Source organism: Hyperolius riggenbachi, chromosome 7 (assembly GCF_040937935.1).
Source record: "Hyperolius riggenbachi isolate aHypRig1 chromosome 7, aHypRig1.pri, whole genome shotgun sequence".
Lineage (NCBI taxonomy): Eukaryota > Metazoa > Chordata > Amphibia > Anura > Hyperoliidae > Hyperolius > Hyperolius riggenbachi.
Window position 1 is genome coordinate 228,305,337 of NC_090652.1, and position 24,532 is coordinate 228,329,868.

The following is a 24,532-nucleotide window of genomic DNA, read 5'->3' on the forward strand; positions in this document are numbered from 1 at the left end:
GTATAAAACTTTGTTTGTCTCTGCATTACTTTAAAATTCTCATGAATGATATCATATTTTCCTCAGATGCGATCATTCGTTCGAATTGCACAGAAAAACACGCAGTATATGGAGAAATTGACTTGAATTGATTTTAAGGTCAATTGGGATACAGAATTTTATCAATCGGAATGTTGGATTTCAGGATCATATATGGAGTAAAGGGTGCATATACACATCAGACCATAGGCTATGGAAAATGAAAGATCACAGACCAATTTTACCCCCTTCCATGTAGTAGGAGAGCCATACCTACACAGTCTATTCTATTGAGCTGAACTCCCCATCAGATAGAAATCTTTGCCAGTTGCTGCACACAAAGATGCTGTACACATTCAAAAGATCAGTATCTGCAAAAGATCTGTTCCTGCAAAATGCATTCATAGTCTATGATATCTGCAGATCTCAATACACAGCTTGTTTAACAGACATACATCTGCAGATCAGATCCACCAGGATGGATCTTCAGATCTGCAGATGATTGTCAGATCTGCAGATGAATGTCTGCTAAACAAGGTGTGTATGAGATCTGCAGATATCATAGACTATGAATGCATTTTGCAGGAACAGATCTTTTGCAGATACTGACCTGTTGCATGTGTACAGCATCTTTGTGTCCAGCATCTTGCAAAGAATTTTATCTGATGGGGAGTTCAGCTCAATAGAATAGACTGTGTAGGTATAGCTCTCATACTACATGGAAGGGGATAAAATTGGTCTGTGATCTTTCATTTATGCACCTTAAGTGGTCTAATCGACCTGTTTATGGAATCAATAATTACAGTCATATTACTTTCAATCGCGCAAATCTGATCGAGTAATCGCATCTTAAGAAAATACTGCACTTTTAATTTACACCTTTAGAGTTGCTAGTAAAAATCTGTGAAAAAGGGGTAGACCAAATAACAATCAGAGCCACATACAGACTATATACGGTTCTCTCTTGGTACTTCTAACCCCCTTCCCAGAATATTGAAGAGATATCTGCAGAGGCAGGTCTTTTAACTTTTAATGATGATTACATAATTAAGTCTCAAATGTGTTTCCATATCGGTATAATCTTGTGATTAATGATTAATTCAGGTGTGTGTAATAAAAAAAACTAACAGATCTGGCAGTTTTTGGACGAGTCTATCTCCTCAGAGGATTCTCAGAGGTTGGCTTATTTTTTTTTTAAAAGGACTTACTAAAAGGCAGTTGCTCAGTTCAACTGCCAAAATAGTGTGCAAATAAATAGGGAAGCAAGTCGACATCTTTGTATAGATTCCTTTCCAGGGAGTGCTTTTGTAAAGATTAAAGGAACTATTGAGTATCTCCGTGAGGAGATGCACTAGTCCAAAACCTGAGAGATGTTTACTACCTACTGAAACTGTCCGCAACATAGGAAAAAAGTAATTTATAGTGAAGGCCAATAGTCTTACAGTTCTAGAGCCTACATTATAGTTCAGGTACATACTGCACAACCATTTCTGGTATAGCTAAACTGTGTCCATCATCATTGTGACATTTAAAGAGAATCTGTATTGTTAAAATCGCACAAAAGTAAACATACCAGTGCGTTAGGGGACATCTCCTATTACCCTCTGTCACAATTTCGCCGCTCCTCGCCGCATTAAAAGTGGTTAAAAACAGTTTTAAAAAGTTTGTTTATAAACAAACAAAATGGCCACCAAAACAGGAAGTAGGTTGATGTACAGTATGTCCACACATAGAAAATACATCCATACACAAGCAGGCTGTATACAGCCTTCCTTTTTAATCTCAAGAGATCATTTGTGTGTTTCTTTCCCCCTGCAGCTATCTTCCACTGAAGTGTCAGGCTTTTTCTTCCTGCAGAGTGCAGACAGCTCTTCCTGTATGTAATTCCTTAGTATGTGAAAGCCCAGCCAGCTCAGAGGAGGATTTATCCAGCTTGTAAAAGATAATAGAGCAGAGAGAACCTGCCATAATCTAAATAACACACAGGCAGTGTGCAGAGAGGGGCCTGGAGGGGAGAGATGCATCACAGAACCACAACACTGAAGAACTTGGCAGCCTTCCAGACACAGGCTGACAAGTCTGACAAGAGAGAGATAAGTTGATTTATTACAGAGATGGTGATAGTAGAACGTGCTGCAGTAAGCCAGAACACATTAGAATAGCTTTTGGAACTTGTAGGATGATAAAAAACAGGATGCAATTTTTGTTACGGAGTCTCTTTAAGAATTCCATGCACAATTCATTTAGCAGTAACATAATTTAAACTGCTAGATAGACTCTTTGATCAAGCTCTGTGCAGAAATTTCTGTCACTCGCATGTGAATTATTACTCTTGAATCTATATTCTACTTCTGGGTTGAATGAATATATATATGTTCCTTGAAAAGTTCTGTGCCACTGATCAATGTCATTCACTGTACTTATGTGGTTTTTTTTTTTAGTAGACCTCCTTGTACATTTTTCCTTGGTTCTGCTTTCCTTACTGAACAAGCTTTGTTTTATTTTCTATTTGCATGTGTATGTGTTGCTTCACGGACTGACTCAGTATCCCTCCCGATATTGTCAGTTGCTTGCATCTTTCTGTGCCTGTATTCATCCATGGTTTTGACAAATTTTAGTTTTAGCTTCAAGGTTTGTGTCCAGAGCATTAACCCAGTGCAATGAATTACTAAATGATTCAGATAACCTTCACAGCAATATGGCTAATATGTGGCTGTCTATTGTATAACAGTAGAGTGCCGGTTATCCGGGACTCAACCAACTGACAGTCTCAACTTAAAGGCCGTCAGTGGGGGAGCCATGGTGACTTTCCTCTTATTATGCAGAGCAGCGTGCAAAGGAAACCATTGTCCTCTTCACTTTCTGCAGCTGCCTGCTGCATCCTCATATGGCTCTTGTTGTGTCACATGACCCACATCAGGTCACATGCACGCATCAGGAGCCATACAGAGGATGCAGCAAAGCAGCTGAGGAGCAGTGCCAGGAGCTCTTGTAAATGGTTTCCGCTACATGCTGCTCTGCAATTGCTCTGGAGGGAAAAACCTCTTGGGAGCTGCAGTCAAAGTAAACCAGAGACGTCCTAAACATAATATTTCATACTTACCCGGGGCTTCTTCCGGCCCCATAAGCACCGCAGAGTCCCTTGCCGTTCTCCAGCGTGCCTCTGTTCCCCCGCAATCAGCCCCGGTAATTGGCTAAGTCTTTCCTTTAGGACCGGTCTGGTACTCTACTTTGATAACTCATTATTTAGTTGAGCTACAGCTAGTTTAAGTTGTAAGCTGCTAGCCATGTTTGTCGAGTCTTCTGAGGAGTATTGCGCCACCTCCAATAATCAAAGTACATGAAATCCGCACCTTGACATACTGAATGACTTATTCAATCAGGGTGTATATATAGCCAATGTTGCTATAAGGTGATACAGCCTATGTTTCAATATTATGATTTCACTAGGGCATTATAGGTCCTAAACCATCCAAGGGTTGATGAACCTCTACTTTCCTTGTATTTTTAGTCTATTTGATGGTTTATTAAACAGTGTAATCTTTATTACTTACTAATTTCATGTACATTGTTTAAGATATATATTGGACTTTTATACTTCTAGTATTCCAATAACAGAAATAATGGTTTATATAAAATAAGGATTTTCTTTGGAGAATAAAGTTGTCCTTTTGCCTATATTCACATTTGCTGTATAAAAACCAAAGATTCTTCTAACCAAACTGCACTGTCACTATGCAACATTTATCAACCTGCTTTCTAGAATTTGTGGGGAAATGGAATAAAATTCACTAGAGCAACTCATACCGAAATAAAGCAATTTTCCACATACAACACAGTGAATGAAGTAAGCTTTATCATGGACGAATACTCTATATGCTACATTATCAGCTTCACAGTCAATTATTGCTATGCAGAGCATTGGTGGATATGCAGTTCTTGGCTGCTAATCGGAGCATAAAATACAGACCGGTTAAACATGAACACAGCTTCAGAATTCACTCAAGGAAGCAGCAGGAGGAAATGTTTACTGCTATGTTAACCACGCTGCATATTAGACAGTATGTGCATTATCATCCACAATCTGCCTGGAGAACATACACTTTCTTAGCGCTATAAAAACAACTGGCCAAGACCCCTTTACAATACACCACATTGGTCTCGTCAGTCTAGTACTGCACATAATAATTTTTTTTTATTCACTCAAAGCAACCATACAACAGATTGTTCTTATTTAATGAAGAGACCACTTTGAAAATCCTATTACTGTTGTAATATTGCCGTGTATAATTAACTGAGAGAGTATTAGAGGTGATGCTATTTCGGAATTTATTTTCTCACATCCATCGACTCATTATTTACATACGATATCCCACTGTAAGCAAATGTCCCATAAGCAGTGTTGGGTGAACTTGAGGGGGTTGCATTGGGGTTTACCGAATGCCCAGAGAAGCTAGCAACCACAACCACACAAATTCCAATGTGAACATGGGTTTGCAAGATCGCCTGCAGAGTAACCAAGCAGCTCGGGGTGACCCAAACCACTAGGAATGTATAGGATAAGAGAGACCGAAAAGCTCTCCTACTAATAAGCAATGCTTGGTGAAATTTGCCTTCTTAAAACAGAAGGAAGCTTGCAATAATTCAGCTAGAAGTGTATACTACTGAATATGAAAATTATCTCTTTTCGCCCCAGTAAGCCAGACAAGCATCCAGAACCGCTGGTGTATAGCAAGCCTATATCTATAAATACTACACAGCCACATCAACCCCACATGTAGACAGCCTGTTTCGAACTTTTGGCACTGTGAATGCGACCTTAAATTAACAGCAAGCAAAAAAAAAAAAAAAAAAAAAAAAAAAAAATACTTAAAATAGTTTTGAAAATACTTTCTCACCTACTTTTTGGTACTTTTTCAGTTGCAAAGTGCTGAAAAGTTATTCTAAATAGAAGATTAAAAATTATCAACTAGGAGAAAACACAGGAGAAAACACTAATTGCATATGGGCCCTGATAAGTAAACTCTTTCAATATATATTTACTTTCTGGTTTTAGAGGTTCAGGCATGGCCCCAATGATGCCATCCTTTTGTTTTTGAACCAATTCTGGAACCAGAGCTAAAGTCCCATGGAGAAAGATTCCAAGGCCAGCATTGCTTACACCCTCAATTTCCACCACAAATGTGAACTCCGAGAATACAGCTAAGACACTATTTAGACAGCAGTCAAGGATGTCAGGCTGCAGAGATGTAGAATATTTTTTTAGCTCCAGAAATTCCAAGGACAATTTTAAATTTGCAACTCTGGGCCGCCTATCAGGCTAGATGCTATGTGATACAATACACAACAGACGTAGTCGGTAACAGGCTTGGGTCATACACGTTAATTCATATGTCAGTAGTATTGGAAGGATTAGGCAGATTTGTAGTCGAGAGGCAGGCAAAGGTCGGTACACAATACAATATTAGAATACTGACTGACAAGAGTACATATATATCGTGCTGATGTCCAATATATGAAATGTAACTTTCAAATAATTCACTAACTAAAGCACAAGTAATGACAATTAACAAGACAGACAACAGACAGACAGACGGAATGCTCAGCCAATCTAGTCGCTGTTTCAGTGAGGGCAACATTCACACTGAGATAGACAAGACTAACAGGTAGGAGCGAACTAATGGCAACCACTGCTAAAGTTCGTCCTCAAGAACAAGGCTAGAAGGAATACTACCAGTCACCAACGTGGTGCTGGCAGAATCTAACTATCAGGATCAGAAGGACTACACTGAAAAAAGTAGAAGCTGAAAGCTCATAGTTTGCAGAAGCCCAACAATCTCCTGAGAAGACACATGAGGCAGAAGCTACCTTCTCACAAGTGGTTCTAGATGCTGAAGAGATGTCAGAGAAGGGGTAATATGCTTAATATTCTGGTGATTTACTTTATTAATTTTTCAGCATTAAGTTTTATTAAGATCTTAGCAAGAAGTTTTTAGAAGCTCTTTTTTATGCTATTTCTTTAAGAAGATTACTACAAGTTTTACACAGCTACTAGATACACAGCTATTGATACAGATGAGACTACTTTTGATCTCATTCTACATAACACAACCGTTATATTACTTTTTGAATGTACTTAGAAGATTGATAATTGCTTGGCTCTAAAGCCTTGATAAGATGGAATACTGTTAATAGGGAAACACTACTTGGAACTGTTCATATTTTGTATATATGCTGTATGATTAAGCAAATACAATTTTTTTTATATAAAATGACATACTGAGTGCTCTGATTCATTTCAAGGTATACCGTCAATCTATAATTACTGTTATAGAGGGTTCAGACCCCACTATGCTGGATTTATATGATAGCAACGCTTTTAGGGCTGGACCTTTACTGAGTTGGCAATCATGAAAAAGGCAAGAACCGCTCGGGTTTTTGACAGCAGGTCAGCAAACGTCTAGCAGACATGACAATACAGAGCAAGGCATTATACATTTACAACAACAACTTTCACAGCATAGACCCAACGACAACTCAGAGAGCTGAAAGCTATGTCGGGCGGGGTCTGAAATGGGAGGCAGACTTTTATGCTGGCATCAGCCAATGGATACAAGTATGCAAATTTCCACACAGCTGAATGGTAATCATTCAATCCTGAGCTGGCTTGATTACCATTAGCTCCATAAGAAATACATGCAGTATTATGTAACAACATGCATGCAGAAAATCCAGGGCTATCTGGCCGCAGCTCAGCTGCAACAAGCAATTGGTGGAATGTTGACAGCATCCTGAGCTGCCCAGAACTGCAGAGCGATTGCAAATGACAATGAGACTTATTGCGAATGCACAACCGAATGCAAGCAGATAAGCAAGAACTGTCCGTTTGCAGCTCCACCTCAACGAACAGAATACGCTACAGGAGGGATCCTTACAGGATAATTATAAGCAGTAAAAGATTTACAGCACACTGCGTTCCCATCCAGAAGAGCACACCGGTAAAAGTATTTCCTATTGAAACATTGTCAGTTTACAAAGGCGCCTGCGCTCATAGATAAGTTTACCTGATTGTATTGACCCGAGGAAGTGGGCTGAGACCTGTGAAATGTGTTGTATACAGCATTACTGTTTTTTACAATAAAGACTCCTCTTTCCCACCTATGTGAGTCTTCATTGGAGGTAAGATATCTCTTTTTTTATTTAATGTCATAGAACTTAAGTTCCACTAACCCTATTATACATATTGGACGCCTCCCCAAAAGCCTTAACCTAATGTCAGTTTGCAGTAAGGTGCAGCAACAATTCATGGGACCCCTCAGCAAAATTACCATGGTGCACCCTCTTGGGATTGTGACTGGTACCCCCCCCAGCTTACCAAAAAGACTGTGATGGAAGTCAAGGCTAGCATCTTGCATTGGGTCACATTCCATCTTGATCCTTTTTTTTTGCTGAAGCTGCACTGGGGTAGGTAAATAAAAACTGCTCCATTGCGCTACTCTGCAGAAGGGGGAGGAGCTAGCCCCCACGTTCAATATAGTTATGCCAATTAGCTTGAGACTGTTCACTAAATATCAGTTCTTAATAAATCATTTGGCTCGTGACTTAGACTATGTTTGAGATTTAGGCTCCTTATGTGATTGAATTTGACACCCATGATCTAGACTCTGAAACCAGTAAATCCATAATATAAAGCCAATTTGGGACAGCATTAATCAAGAAATCAGTAGGGTTATACACTGTGGGAGGCCAGCGCCCCCAGAGATAGTCTACAAACATATCAAAAGCATAGACACTTGGCAGATAGTGTATTAAGTGATTAAACACCAATGTAGTACTGTGGCTGTTGATTAATCGACGTCGCAGCATGGGTGTCATCCAACCTTGGTCTCAGGTGTTGCTGTACCACTTATCTTTGACCTGATTCTCCTATGGTAATCCTGCACGCTGAATAGGTGTTAAAAAATAACAAGTTTTGCTGCATTTACTGCAAGGTCAAATTCACTCATCTCCCTGGTACATTTCGTGTTGTGAGAGCTTTCACACGTACATTTGGCAATGTTACCAGCTACTTTCTCAGCAAGATACATTTGTATTCTCTGCCCTAAAGTAACTGATATAATTAGGACAATGCAGTGTGGAAACAAGTCCTTCTCTCCTAAATCAGATCAGGTGATAGACATTTAGAAAGAATGGACCTCCTCGCACTAAATACAGTCTGCCAACTGATACTTGGGATAAAATTAGCAAGTGGGACAAACATATCTGACACAGCCTGTGCTTTAAGCCTTAACACTTGTATGTACATCCGGCATCTGGTGATTACACTGAAAAAGGATCCATCGGGCATGAGGTTACAAGAAGATGTGATGGGTTATGAAACGGTGACGCATTCAAAAAAGGATGATTTGCCTTCTTTTTTTTTTCTTTTTACAAGAGTTTTTCATTGCCAAACTACTTAAACACTTTTGCAGGATCTTCAACAATGGTTGCATTGCATAAATATACAGGTTGCCTAGCACATTGTGAAACTGCCACCTCAATTTTCCTGAAACTATTGACATGACATTTCATTGTTAGATAACGACCAATTTCCGCAAAACATCTTCATCTTGATCAGAGTGGAAAGGGATGTGAAACGTTTGGGCAGTTGTGTGGTTCTTTTCATCTCCACTTTCTGTCCCTAAAACCGATAAGGAGCTTTGCAAATTTAATAAGGACATTGAGGATAGTGCTAGAGACAGGAGATGAAGGGCAGCAGTAAACTTATTTATGGCTTCTAATACTTCTCTGCTCCACATAAACAGGTTTTATTTGTTGTTGATTCTGTCAGTCTTGCACAGAATTAACCAATTCCTGTTTAGAAAGAATGTGATGGAAATTACCATGGATAAATACACAGGAGGGCATTAAAAATCCAAATGAGGTTCCAATCCAAATGAAGATCTTTATCCTGCTATCCAAACTAAAATGTTCTTTTTTCTCTTTTAGAACTGGACTTTAAAACCAGTTATGGGTCTTGGGGACTGTATATCTACTCCCAAGAGACTTCCCTTACCATCCCAGAGGCGTAGATATTAGTCTTCTGCCGCAGATACACATCACTTGCGAACAGCAGAGATTATTCATTGAGGAAAAAAAAAAAACTCAACTTTTACTTTTGTTTTGCCTAGAAAGCTGTGGACAAATAATAATGCACTGTACTATCATATTTCTCCACAAAAAAAACCCACACAAATAAAAATACAGTTAACCCCCCTTTCTGTCCCCCATAGTTCCCCCAAAAAACAGAAGCCAAGTGAAGTGAAGAAATTTAGAAGAGAGTATATAAATTGTCACGTTAGGGACTCCGCTTTTTATATATGCATGCCATGATGAGGGAATGTTACTGTAATTTTTACAAAGAAGGGCTTGTAATTATTGATAGCGTATAGTAAAAAAAGAAAATACACCTTTATTTCCAAATAACATATAGACGCTATACATTGTACTAGGGACATAATGTAAATGTTGTAATAACCAGGATAAATGGGCAAATAAAATGTGTGGGTCTTATTTACAATCGCACTTTTATTTTAAAATAATAATGGCTGGATTATGGCGGAATCTCTGACAGCCCTCTTGAATGTGAATTTCTCACATTGGCCGCAGTGAGACGGCCACTTCTAGTTTTGACTGGCCAGAAGTCGAAGTGACCAGACTTCGGGTTCTGGCTGTAACAGATTTCTACCAGCCGGTGACTGCAGTGTGTGCCAGGCAGAGTGCCCCTGCGCATGATCAGCCTTCACTTGCACTATGCATATTTCAGCACAGTAGCGGGGTGGCACGCTAGGACATGCCTCGTGAGTGTGTGCATGTGCACGGCTTCCATGAGCATAATGCCGTGACCCGGATACAGTTCAGAGGTTGCGGTCATATTAATCCAGGAAATACTGGATTTTTATCCTGGCATTGCTGAGTAATGGAAGGCGGCACAGCACCGGTAATGGGTGCAATTATCTTATATTAATTAGATGTATACAAAGATGCTTTTTTTTAAGATTAAATTTGACTTCAGAATCTCTTTAAGCTTAGGTTCTTACTTGAACCAAATCTGCGACAGCCAGCAGGAACACACAGTGCAGGGTCTGCTCTGATGGTGCGTTGCGGTCAGGTTGTAGTCCAGAGCAAATGCATTTCCGCCATAAGCTCTATGAAAAACGCATCCACTGTCCGAGACAAATCGTGCACATTACAAATCTGCATTCCGCTTACCTCAACAATCTGACAAGTGTGAATCGATCCTACTTATTAAATGGGGATCTTTCGACTGTCCATGTTCTATTGCCGTAAAATGGACAAAAAAAAGTGCCCGTTTTCCACTTTAGTGAGAACCTAGCCATAAGAGCTTTCAAATAATAATGACCAGGCTTGGGAGCAATTACAGCCCAAAACAGAGTGATTACCTAATAAAACAAAGCTAATTTTATTGCTGTTACATAATAAAAAGTAAACATTTAAAACCATTGTAATCAGCTTAAGGGCATAATGACAATATTATGAGATCATGCCAGATACTGGCCTAATTGAAGGGTAAACCGTGGGTGTTGCATTAATCTGTGCAACGTACTGTTTGTAACAAACACATTTGTAGCAATAATTATATTCCTACTCATAAATTCCTAATATGATGCCTTGGAAGAAAGCCCTAATGTGGGGCTTGTTTATGGAAGGAATGATAGCTAGGATTCCTTTCATAGGTAAGAGGAGACTTGTGGTTGTCAGGTATTGCCTAGACAAGGAATCCCAAACACATACTTCATAACACCCACTCTATTTTTTAACAGCTGATTACATTTCTTTTAAATGTTTTGGCTTTATTATTTAACACCAGTAAACTGTGAGTGGTTTATTTATTATTTATATCCCTCAGTAAACCTTATTTTAGGGTTTGCTGAACTGAAAATAAACTTATGAGCGAATTTGCTCTGTGAAGGTGGCCTCCCTACAATCAGCACAAATACAAGTTCCATTATGTTTGGTTAGTGCTACATTTGTGCCCATTTTGTTCTGCAAAAATAAAGATTTGTGCTGCTTTTGTTAAAGAACAAGCGACACCCATGCTAACCTAGAAATAAAAAACACATATAAGTAGATAAATACTACTTCTACTTACATAACTGATGTATTGTGCAATTCACGTAATGATTCCTGTGAATTTTATAAAGGAAAAGCAGAAAATCCTATTGCAGGCAGGCTGACTCTTGTTTTCCCCCTCCCTTCTCTTGCTCATTGTGTATTCATTAGCTGCCCTCCTCCCAGAGTCTTTTTTTAATTTACACATCCAATCACTGAGTCACCTCAGCCTGTAAACACAAGTGATCAGCTAGGCAGGGAAATAAACGGAAGAGGAGTATATTATAGATAAAAAGAACTCCCAGCATTCAACTTTTTGGCATTGTTTGGCACTAGGGCCAGTGCTCCTGAAGTATGTGATAACTCCAAACCATAACAGCAGAAAAAGTTCTGAATGCAGGATTAGCATCTTTATCACTTAATACACTCAGACCAGTTGCTGTTGAAATTTGATTTTTATGGTGACAATACCGCTTTAAGATAATAGCAATTTTTTTTTCAGATAATTATGTCATTCAGCTATCCCTGCTCCCCTCCAGTAACTAAGCATTACCTTGTACTCATACTGTGGTCTTTCTTGTATTCATGTATTGTCATTTTGCTGTATGTCACCCATAAATATTGTCTGTAACCGTAACTAATGTCCAGCACTGTGTAATATGTTGGCGCTTTATAAATACAATAAATAAATAATAAATATCCCTACAACGGTGCATGGGCATGAAACTGAAATGGTTGAGTAGTGCTGTGTTTGTGCCCATCCCTTCCTTTCCTTCTACCTTTCATAGATTTTGAGATATTAAAGTTTTTGTAAAGGTCAAACGTTCATTTATTCCTCCTACAAATGTGTACGGCTGGGTGAACTTTTGACCTTTACAAAATCTAATACCTCAAAAACTATAAAAGACAGGACAATGATTTTAACAGCGCAAATGCGGCACAACCCAACCATAAAGGTTTCACGTCTGTACGCTGTTGTAGGGGAGATGGGTGAAAAAATAATGACCATTATCTTGAAACCGAAAGCAGCAAAAATCTTAATTTGTTTGTGTGTGCTGATTGTAGGGGGGACAACTTCACGGAGCCAAGATAATTGTATCTGTATTAGTAATGGCAAGTTACCGTTTGGGTTAACCGCATTGTTTCCTTATCCAGATAAAAGTGTTGAGGCTTCGCTTTACTTTTTAGTGCATGAAGCTAAATTTGACTGTTAGACTGTCTCAATTGATAACAAAACTAATGCTGGGGATACACGGTACTACCCGGCGGCTCGATTAGCCATCGGATTGACTCCCGCCACGTCCCCGCCGCCGTTCGGATCGAGTCCCGCTCGTCCCCGCGGGCGCTTCTTTATCTTCTGCTCGACTCCCCGTTATTGTCCGCGGGCGGGATCGAGCGGGGTCATCGGACCTGTCGGAAATTATCAATCGAGCCATCAGCGGCTCGACTGATAAGGGGGAAAACGTACCGTGTATCCCCGGCATTAGTCTTTAACATTTGCTGTACATGTTTATCTAATTATGAGTTGGTGCACCAACCAGCGGTAAGATTGCCATGGGCAGGCAGCGCACAGCAATTTTACCCCTAACTAACACTGGGGGGGGGGGGCATTGTTCGTTAACCCACTGGTGCCATTACTATAGCAACGCATGTTAACCCTGTAACACAAGTGGCACTAATGGTTAAAAGGCAGTGCTCTCTGTAGATAGTAATAGTAAAACTACCATGCGCTAGATACATACTGCAATCTTTTCATTAGCTGGTGCATCAGGCCTCATGTCACATGTCAGTTCAGGTACCATTTAAAGGAAACCTGAGGCTGGGGGGGGGGGGGGGGGGAGTTTACTTTTACTCACCTGGGGCTTCTTCCAGCCCCCTGTAGTCTATGAGGCTCATCAAAGTCCTCCGTTTCCCGCGTTGTGATGCTGTGCTCTCTGAAAGATTGCCATCTATCCCGTCCGACTGAAATCTTTACTGAGTGGACAGCGGCACAATTGGGGGGGGGGGGGGGGGGTAGGGTGGGAAGGGTGCTGGAGGACCATTCACCAACCTGTCACAAAACCACAGTTCATCGTTCTAACAGTTCCAGCAGCGGCACATAAATACTGCAACAATAATCTGAAAGTTTCCTCTAAAAAGGAAGAAAGAAAACTTTAATGAGACGAGGAAGGAAAATATTCAATTCTAGTTCCAAATCTCAACTTCACAGCTAATGAGCTGCATTTTACCTGCAGTTAAAATGTGAAATTTGGCTCACCTCTTATAGGTACGAATGCATGCCTTTCATTTACAGAGTTAAAATATGATGAAAACACTACTGCATACAACTGCTATGATATTAATGTTTAAGGCAGAAAATGCCCGATGGCTTATATTTGTCTAATTTATACAAACTTGTAAAGATGTAATCATGCTAAAACCAAAATGATTCAAAATACAAGTAAAATAGACTCTTACTAGTTAATAAAGTATTGAAAAGTCCATAACATAAAAATAGGACTTGTGTGTTTACAGTGCAACCTAGTGGATGTAAGAAGTCCCTGCAGCTGAGCCATAAGCATCAGATGACAAAATGACATACCCAAATACAACTATCAGGTGTCTGAAATATTCATATTGAAACTCATCACCTCTTTACATATCCTGGCAATCTCAAGTATTCTTCTAGTAATAGGACACCTTGGCAGCTAAACAGTTCATAAAATGTATCACCTATGGTGTCCACATCTGAAATCCTGGATAAACAACCTGTCCTGTTTCGGGAGTCATGCTCTCATTTCTGGCTTCCTTGTTTTAACCTAGGGCTACAATGTTTTTTTTATTTTTATACTGGAAAAAAAACCCTTAGATAAAATTGCCCTTTAGGGTTACTGCAAGAGATCTTTTAGTGATTTTGGCTACAATCATCTTTGGCACGGCAAACCTGCAGGGACAGGTCCTGACGGATTTGACCAAATCGAGAGGATAAAACAAGGCTAGCGCCCAGGGTGGTGAAGGCCGTACAAGAATCATCCAACCCCAACTCCTCAGTTTATGAAAACAAAGACTCAGACTCCAGGTACCCAAAAATTGCTCCGACACTGACTACTTAATCTAATACTCACCAGGGCTGTGGAGTTGGTACAAAAATCATCTGACTCACCTTATGAAACCAATGAGTCTGACTCCAGGTACTCAAAATTGCTCGGACTCTACAGCTCTGCTGTCCCCCTCAACCACCCTTTGCAAGAATCAGCCACCTCTAGAAGTCATTTGTGAACAAATCTAAATGACACCATCTCTGAGCAATTGTGAAGTAAGATCAGCCCCATAGGGGTTCATTGCACTAGCGCTGTTAAAAAGCGCTGGCGTTTGAGCGTTTTGCCGAAATCGCGGCAAAACGGTCAAGTGTGAATGGGCACTTAAAGTGATTTCCATGAGATTCTTTACTAATCCAATCACATCATGATCAGCAAAGCAAAAACAAATAAAATTACAAAATGCCAGAAATATGCATTTGAAAAACATAAATAAAAAAAATAAATAAATATCGGTTAGCAGTATGAAAAGGATTTCAAAATGTTATCCTAGATACAGAACATTAGCAGTCAACAATGAAAAGAAAAAAAGACAGGGAAATCTAGTCCTTTTTTTTAACAATAAAATGCATATTTAATTGTATGTACAGGATATATGGCAAAAATAACTAAAATATACATGGCATGCAAAAAAGCTGACATTTTCTTTTTGTTTGAATAATGCATGCACCACTGACAAACCACAAAGTTTATTTTATGTACTTAAAAAGCATCCTTAGTGTGCTAAAAGTACCATATATTTTGGACCATAAGACACACCTAGGTTTAGAGGACAAAAACCAGAGAAAAAAAATTACTAAACCCAGTGTGTCCACGGTGCAGGGGAGCTTATACTACTGTCTGTAGATGCAATGTCCCCAGGCTAATACTCAGTATCAGCACATTGCTCCCCTTCCTTCGTCCCTCCTTCTGATGCAACCTGCAGCCCAGAGGATCGGTGTCACATACCCACTTGTCCTCAGAACATGGCTCTCCTCCCTCTGATGGAATCTGCAGCCCAGAGGATCGGTGTCACATAACCACTTGTCCTCAGAACATGGCTCTCCTCCCTCTGATGCAACCTGCAGCCCAGAGGATCGGTGTCACATAACCACTTGTCCTCAGAACATGGCTCTCCTCCCTCTGATGGAATCTGCAGCCCAGAGGATCGGTGTCACATCCCCACTTATCCTCAGAACATGGCTCTCCTCCCTCTGATGCAAGCTGCAGCCCAGAGGATTGGTGTCACATACCCCCTTGTTCTGGGAGTGGCAACTCCGCTCCCCCCTCCGATACAGTACCAGTATACTGTATCAGAGGGAGGGAGCAGAACCGCCACTCACAGAACAGGGGGTATGTGACACCAATCCTCTGGGCTGCAGCTTGCATCAGAGGGAGGGAAAGAGGGAGGCGAGCCATGTGTCCCCGTGCTTGCTGTAATGTCACTAGTACATGGCTCCCCTCCCTCCAATGCAAGCTGCAGCCTTCAGAGAGTATGTGTGTCACATACCCCCACCCTGGGACCGGAAGCTCCGCTCCTTATACATCAGCAGGTGTTTTTCTGTACTCTAGCTTAGGGGCCTCTCTTGATGACTATTTCTCCAGTGTTGCCACACAAAAAATTAGCAAACGCCTTTTGGAAATCAGAGGCGTGACTACATCATACCCTTTTTCCCAGCAATACTCTAATGGGCCTCCCCAGCAAAAGTTTTCTGTGTTACTGCTCCCCCAGAGTCATAGTTAGTGCAGCCATCAAAAACTCCCCTCTTTCCTCTGAATGTGACCACCTCAACTGCTTCCCCAAAACACATACAGCCAACCAATCACTACTGCTCTGGCACATGAAGTGCATGTGCTCTTACCTGCACTATGTTATACCCATCAATCCCATTGAAAGGTTTTATTAATGTGCTACTTGAACCACCCTGGTATTAAAATATATACAGCACATCACATTTTCATTTTGTCTCCTGCCTGGCCAGAAACACATTCTTGTGCCATACAGGAGACAAACCTGCATTGGAAGACCCACTTGGAATATTACCATAAAAGCTCTTTAACAGAGATCTGAAGATTTAGAAGGACCTGGGGTGTTGAAAATTAACACATGTAACAAATTCTACCTCTGCCAGTGTGTACAGAAATACAGTACAAACCCTATTGTCTGCTGTCTGTACTATTGTTTCAAATAATTCACATGTTCACTCCGGTTCAATCTGGTTTTCCCCCATCATTAGTGTGTATATAAGATTCAGTTGTAAATAAAAACTTTAGATGCTGTTCCACCAACTTGAGTGTTTGTGGTTCTGTGTCTCCCAGCTGGAGAGAGAATATTCACTTGGAAGGGGGAGAAATTTAACCTGGGTTGCAGATCTGGGATCTGCTAAATCATCTTGTAGCTGCCTCCGATGAAATCGAGCTATCACCCATTTACAAGATTTCTTGTGCAGCTACATCTGAGTTGCCTAACCTGTTTGTGGAATAGCAACATTTTGTGACGGCTGCAAATACAAACTGTGCTTAGCTCTACATCATGCCCCGCAAACATGTAACAGGAAGGAACATGTGCATCTGCTAGTTCCATGTTTCTTTCTTGTCACTGCCTCTTGACGCTCTTTGCCACACACTTTTTACAATAATTCTGGGAATTGTAGCCACGTTCCATTACTCTGCCTGGTTAAAGTGTCACATCTGATAGCCCTGCCCACAAACTGAATTTCTGACAAGGCTGTTAAAGGCACACTATCACAAACAAAACATAAAATGTAAAATACATGTAAATACATACAAATAAGAAGTATGGTTCTTCCAGAGTAAAATGAGCCATAACTTACCTTTCTCCTATATTGCTGTCACTTACAGTAGGTAGTAGAAATCGGACAGAAACAACAGTTTTGGGTTAGTCCATCTCTTCATGGGAAATCCTCAGCATGGCCTTTATTCTTTATAAAGACACTCCCTGAAAAGAATTTATACAAAGATGCTGGCCAGCCTCTCAGCTCACTTTAAACTTTGTTGGCAGTTGGACTGAGCAACCGCCATTTGCTAAGTGCTTTTGAAAATAAAGAAATCCCTGGGAATACCCCATGAGAAAATGGGCTACTTCAAAACCTGTTGGTTGTGTCAGATTTCTACTACCTACTATGAAAGACACACTATGTCACTTTACTTTTTAGACATAGGTATGCCCTTATTTATTAGAAAAAATATGTGATAATGTTCACTATACTGTAGCACTCCTATTAGATAGACAGCGTTGTTATCTCAAAATTCCGCCACAAGATAGCGCATAGTCTTCTCTATGGACGCCCAATGCATGCAATAGCATTAGCAGCCACCTAATAAGTGTGGTCTGCTTGGGCTTCCGTAGGAAGGAGGTGGTGTTCTCCCAGTAACCTTGACTAGAACGCATATGCATTCCAGCATACTATTGGCTGCCTAGAGAGCAGGTGGGCTGTCTCTACCGACGCAGACACGCCGAGCCTAGGATATATTTATTACCAGGCCAGCATCCAGCCCGCATTAGAGCCTCCGTAGAAGCGCATATTCGCGCAAAACGGCCGTAAGGCTAACAGTGTCCAGCACTCACCTCCACCCACAACTCTTCCAGCACTGGTACGTTGCATATATTCACTTATATGTGTATTGCTTATGATGTGTCACACTATGGAAAAAACGGATTTTTGCAGTGCCGATCTTCTCCTCCTCTCCTCTTTTCTACTATAAAGGACAGCAACATAGGAGAAAAGTCATTTTACTGCAATGTACTGTACTTCGTATTTGAATGTGTTTACATGTATTTCAAATTTTACGATTTACGCGATAGTGGTCGTTTAAAGTCTGAGCTTCAGTTATAAGCATTTGGTGCTCATGAAAAAAGTATTTTACCTCCCAGCACTTTGCCTCATTACAATGTTTGTGCTCACTGATGGGCCCAGTTACAATTAGGTTTCGTCTTGTTCAGTTTAGCTGGGCTTTAGAAGCTGAGCATAATCTTCGGTGACAAAGACTGACTTTTCACAAAGGATGGATCAATCAGTTGGATTATCAGGTAAGAAGCACCGCGTGGATTTGGTGATACCCTATCTTTATTATATAGTGTGCAAGTTGACCTATTTCTCCACAGACTTCTTTAAATTACATTCTGATACCGGAGTAATGTTGGCTATGATTTAATAACAGATGCTGATCATGTGCTTCGGTGCACAGTGGCTTATATCAGAACACTTCAGCAGATACACAATTCATGTGCCTCAGGCACTTACAGATGAGGCCAAAAATTATTAGCCCCTCAGAAATTATAAAACATTTTCCTAAACTTCACAGTGGGGTTTATTCACTAACAAAAATAGAGCAAGCAACCTACTGTTACTCACGCTATTTAATCAGCGTGCCTCAATTTGAAGACCCTGCACCCTACGCACGCTAGTGTCGGCATAGTGTGCATAATTAATTTCAGCCATAAGAGCGCGCGCTATGCTGCGGAAGTGTAGCAAAGCGAGCAAGTGCTGGTAACTTACGCCTGCTATTTGCCAATAAAGGGTGATCCACTCATCTCGCCCTGAGTCCCTTCCGGTCCAGTGACTTTAACCAGCCTGGCGGTATGGACGAGCTCAGCTCGTCCATCACCGCCGGAGGCTGCCGCTCAGGCCCTGCTGGGCCGATTTGCATGAAATAAAGTGCAGCACACGCAGCCGGCACTTTGCCAGCCGCGTGTGCTGCCCGATCGCCGCCGCTCTGCGGCGATTCGCCGCGAGCAGCGGCGAAAGAGGGTCCCCCCAGCCGCCCGAGCCCTGCGCAGCCGGAACAAATAGTTCCGGCCAGCGCTAAGGGCTGGATCGGAGGCGGCAGACGTCAGGACGTCGGCTGACGTCGATGACGTCACTCCGCTCGTCGCTATGGCGACGATCTAAGCAAAACAAGGAAGGCCGCTCATTGCGGCCTTCCTTGTTTATTCTGGGCGCCGGAGGCGATCGGAAGAACGCCTCCGGAGCGCCATCTAGTGGGCTTTCATGCAGCCAACTTTCAGTTGGCTGCATGAAATAGTTTTTTTTTTATTAAAAAAAAACCCTCCCGCAGCCTCCCTGGCGATCTTATCAGAACGCCAGGGTGGTTAAAGGACGTGATCCCTGCACTTTCATTGACCCAATAGGCTGTCACATGACAGCCGAAACATGCTGTCTACATGTGGGGGTGATCTGGCTCTGTAAAATGTTAAGCTATAGGCGTGCTATACACCAGCGGTTTGGGAGCCTGGCTTCAAGGGCATAAAGAGATAATTTGCATATTCAGTAGCAGTGCATTGTAGGTAACCACAGATGTTCACTTAAAGCTGAATTATCGCAAGAACCTTCTGTTTTAAGAAGGAACATCATAACAAGCATTGCTTTTTCAGCAGGAGGGCTTTTTCGGTCTCTTTTAGTTCCCTACACTTTCCTAGTGGTTTGGGTCAACCCGAACTGTTTGGTTACTCTGTCTCAGCTTAAAAAGACTCCAAGGAACTGGTGGCCGTAGGTGGCAAATTTCTAGAACCCTGGAGAGGTAAATAGTCAGAGATGGCAGCAAGGACCCACAGACATCTGCCAAGATGATTGTTGCTGACCTGGCCTCTTCTGGAGTTGATGTTTTTAAAGGAACACAGTTGTGAGGGCTCTTCATCATGGTGGGCTTCAGGGTCATTGTCCCAGAAGAACCACATCAATCAAAGACTAGCACATCACAGTCCAACTTAGACTTTACCATGAACATTTGAAAAAGTAAAGATGAGTTTTGAAAGTTAGTGCTTTGGTCTGATGAGACTAAACTGGAACTGTTTAAGCACATAAATGTTGCTTATGTTTGGCAAGGAAAGGGAGAGGCCTTTGACCCTAGGAACAGAGTTCCCAAAGTTATATGTGGTGGTAGCATCATGCAGCCTTAAAGAGAATCTGTATTGTTAAAATCGCACAAAAGTAAACATACCAGTGCGTTAGGGGACATCTCCTATTACCCTCTGTCACAATTTCGCCGCTCCTCGCCGCATTAAAAGTGGTTAAAAACAGTTTTAAAAAGTTTGTTTATAAACAAACAAAATGGCCACCAAAACAGGAAGTAGGTTGATGTACTGTATGTCCACACATAGAAAATACAACCATACACAAGCAGGCTGTATACAGCCTTCCTTTTTGAATCTCAAGAGATCATTTGTGTGTTTCTTTCTCCCTGCAGTTCTCATGCACTGATGTTTCAGGCTGCTCTTTTTTCTCCTGCAAACAGCTTTGCCCTTGTCTGGAATTCTTCAGTATGTGAAAGCCCAGCCAGCTCAGAGGACGATTTATCCAGCTTGTAAAAGATAAGAGAGAAGAGAGAAGCTGCTCTAATCTAAATAATACACAGGCAGTGTGCATAGAGGGGCCTGGAAGGGGGAATTCATAGCAGAACCACAACACTGAAGAACTTGGCAGCCTTCCAGACACAGGCTGACAAGTCTGACAAGGGAAAGATACATTGATTTATTACAGAGACTGTGATAGCAGAAAGTGCTGCAGTAAGCCAGAACACATTGGAATAGCTTTTGGAACTTGTAGGATGATAAAAAACAGGATGCAATTTTTGTTACGGAGTCTCTTTAATGAACCTAGTTTGTGTGCATGATATTAAGAAAAAGAAAATTATGTTAAAATTTCGAGGGATACCATGCAGAAATCTGCTTGTAGTCTAGCCTTAGGTCGTCAATGGGTCTTCCAACAAGACCATGACTCAAAGCATCCATTGAAATTAGTCCAAGAGTACATCAAGGATTCAAAAACCAAGATCCTGGAGTGGCCCGCACAAAGCCCAGCCCTAAATCCTACTAAGAATCTGTGGTGGGTGCTCAGAGTGAATGTCAATGCTCGGAAGCCATGCAATTTGGACCAGCTAGAACAGTTTTTTTCTAGCAGAACAGCTAGAAGGAGTTGCATGGCCTGGCCTGCGCAGGCGTGGCAAGTCTGTCTGCAAAAACAAAACTAGCTGGCGGCGGGGGACAGGAAGATCCATGAGTGACTGCGAGGGCACGGGACAGCTGCAGGGGGCTGGTAGAAGCCCCAGATGTGTAAAACCGTTTTTTTTGTCCCTAGCTTAAGAATCCCTTTAAAATGTACACACTGAACTAAACTTGCCGTTTACTCGTATTTTGCATTAATTGTGTGAGCTGTTTGCTCAAAACTTAGCAATACACCTCCCTCGCGACAATCTTGAATATTCAAAGACTAGCTAGTGGCGCATGCTAGGCTATGCGGGGTAAAAGTGCATGCGCAGTCCGATCAGTGTCACAGCCAATCACATTGTTTCAGGGCAGGAGGGGGCGTGTCTGTGGTGTACTAAAGCACAATCACAAAGCGGTCGGTGAGGAAATTATTATTATTGATACTAAAAGCATGTGTATCCTGGCTAAAAAAACATTCACTGATCTTTTCTGGATTTATGAACATCCTCCCTACATTGCCTTGAAACTCACAACTAAAAACAATCTCTTTACTGTGCAATTAAGAGTATAGTAGCAAATCCAGCCACAGACCTCATTCCTTCAGAGAAAGCGTGTTCTATGGCTGCAAACTGTTGTCAGAGATGTCATCTCAGCAACGAAAGCCCCACAGCGGTTTGTGCTTACATTATGACTTCATTTCTTTAGGTGCTTGTGTGTCTTGTGACATTTTACTCACTCATACATATGTCTATGCGAGTCTCAAGTTGGCTAAACTGAACCCGTTTAATTACAGTCAGCATCCACTGCGCGAACACGCCTCTCGTGATCGCGTTCACGTGGTCTCACTGGAAATGCTCTAGACCTGGTCAGGTTGGCAGACCCCGGGAAACCAGAGCTACAGCAAAGGACATATCAGCTGCCAGGGGCTGGAGGAAGCTCCGGGTAAGTAGAACGTTTTTTTTCCCTTGGATCTTCCATTTAAAGGAATACCAAGGCGGATAATATATGTCAGTGAGCCCAAATATATGTCCTTGGCATGGTTGTAGAAGCTAAGTGCAGTGTCTGCTCCCTTCTGACTATAGCAGCCGTCCGTGATCTCTGACCCTCAGTTAGTTTAGTAGCGCATGCGCAGTAAGACATTTTTGGCTCTAACACTCCAGCAAACTCTGCATGTGCTCACACGTCTCATATAACAATGCATGAGAGGAGATGAGCAGCATGTTCAGCAGAGGGAAAGGGAGCAGCAAAGTCTGAGCCAACAATGTTTCTTTCCCTAATTAAAGTGTAACTGTCGGGCATAAAATCAAAAATCAATTCTTTATTTTTATCTGGTGAACAAGTAATAAGGATGCTAAACAGGTAATCCAAAAGTTAAAATCACTATTACCTTTCTTGTTGATAAATGATCATTCCCCAGTTTAGATGACTTTTTTTGGTACACACAAAATTTGGTACACAAAAAGGAAGTTGCAGGGCATGCCGGGTTGTCCTTTTTTGCTTCTCTACTTCCCCTCAGACTTAACTAATGCAGCCTGATTGACTGAAGCCTCTTTCCCTCCTGTTTTCCCCTCCCATACCTCTGTTCCTCTCTGACTGGCCAGTATTTCCAATGCTGAGACAATGCACTTTCTATAGTAAGGGTGGGTAAATCAGGCAGAGGGGAGTAAGAGGAAATGACATCAGGATTGGCTTCAAAATAGCCACAGTTAAAATGGGAAATGCTAACAAGGATTTTCTCTTTTTTAACTGTAGACAAATCAATAAAATCAAAACGTGAACAGTGCAATACATACGTTATGTAAGTAGAGCAAGTATTTATCTACTTATATGTGTGTTGTTTTCTGAGATAGAAACAAATAGGAACAAAGAAATCTGTTCCTTGATCATTCCTAGTGGTTCTATACTGGGTCATATTTAACCAAAGCCAATCATAACTTTGTAACTAACCAAGCACATCCATATTCCTCGACACTAAAAAGACCATCAATTTAAAGGGACACTTAAGTCAAACAAAAAATATGAGTTTTACTCACCTGGGGCTTCCAATAGCCCCCTGCAGCTGTCCGGTGCCCTCGTCGTCTCCCTCCGATCCTCCTGGCCCCGCCGGCAGCCACTTCCTGTTTCGGTGACAGGAGCTGACAGGCTGGGGACACGAGTGATTCTTCGCGTTCCTGGCCACAATAGCGCCATCTATGCTGCTATAGCATATATCATATACCATATAGCAGCATAGAGGGTGCTAATGTGTCTGGGAACGCGAAGAATCACTCGTGGCCCCAGCCTGTCAGCTCCTGCCACCGAAACAGGAAGTGGCTGCCGGCGGGGCCAGGAGGATTGGAGGGAGACGGCGAGGGTACCGGACAGCTGCAGGGGGCTATTGAAAGCCCTAGGTGAGTAAAACTCATTTTTTTTGTTTGACTTAAGTGTCCCTTTAAAGAGAAACCTTATACAGTTCACATCTTTCTTCTGACTTCAAATTACCCAGTAGAGAGAGATGCCACATCAGATGCACGGTAGAAAACTACACAAAGTAATGTGTGTATTACCTGGGCTCACGATCAGCTGGAAATAATGTAACTTGTTGGGATCTGGGAAATTCACTTTACATGTACCTAGAATACAATTACAAACAATAAATCAGTAAGACAAACACATAAAATAGTCAAACAATGCAGTGAACAAAATATTTATTTTACCTATCAAACCCTATTATTTCAATCTTATTTATGCATTTCATTATTGATTGATTCAGAATTTTTTTTTGTTTTTTAGATGAACAGATATTTTTTTTGGACATGCTTTTGGGAGATATCTACACAAAAGTAATAATAGGAAAAGCTTGTCGTCTGCATCTGGCAGTTTAACCTCCACTTGTTAAACCCCTTATTACATCAATACAAATAACACAATTAAAGAGGTAGTATACTTATAATTATGTACAGTATCTCACAGTGAATACACCTCTCAAACTAATTATTTTATTATATTTTTCATGGGACAATACTGAAGATATAACACTGATTCAAAGTAAAGCACTCGCTTGTAAAAGTGTAAAATTTCCCACCAAAATATCTCACAACCATTGTGTAGGTAATCTCTCATCTGCATGTAAGTGGCCAAATTGGCCAATCAAGATTGGATGTCTGTACCAGGCTTTACACGCTCTCATACTGGCTACTGGAAGTTCATCATGGCACATCATGGCAGAGAATTCTCTCGGGATCTTAAAGTGGATCCGAGATGAACTTTTACACATTGCATAATTGTGTTCCTTTCCTATTGTTTATAGGGCATTCCTCAAGCCAAATACTTTTTTGTTTTTGTTTTAATACCCTAATTCCCTATAAACTAAACAAGCCACGCCAACAGGTTTTCAGAGAGCCAAGGCACTTTCAGACAG

The 24,532-nt window shown here is 41.3% G+C and overlaps 1 protein-coding gene across 1 annotated transcript in view; it reads right to left on the reverse strand.

The window, feature by feature from the left end:
- The window catches only part of UBE2F (ubiquitin conjugating enzyme E2 F (putative)), a 335,459-nt gene that overhangs the window by 274,837 nt on the left and 36,090 nt on the right, over positions 1-24,532 (reverse strand). The window contains exon 4 of the mRNA XM_068245372.1: positions 23,679-23,744. Within this exon, the coding sequence (XP_068101473.1) occupies positions 23,679-23,744 (66 nt within the window). The remainder of the gene's footprint in view (positions 1-23,678; positions 23,745-24,532) is intronic.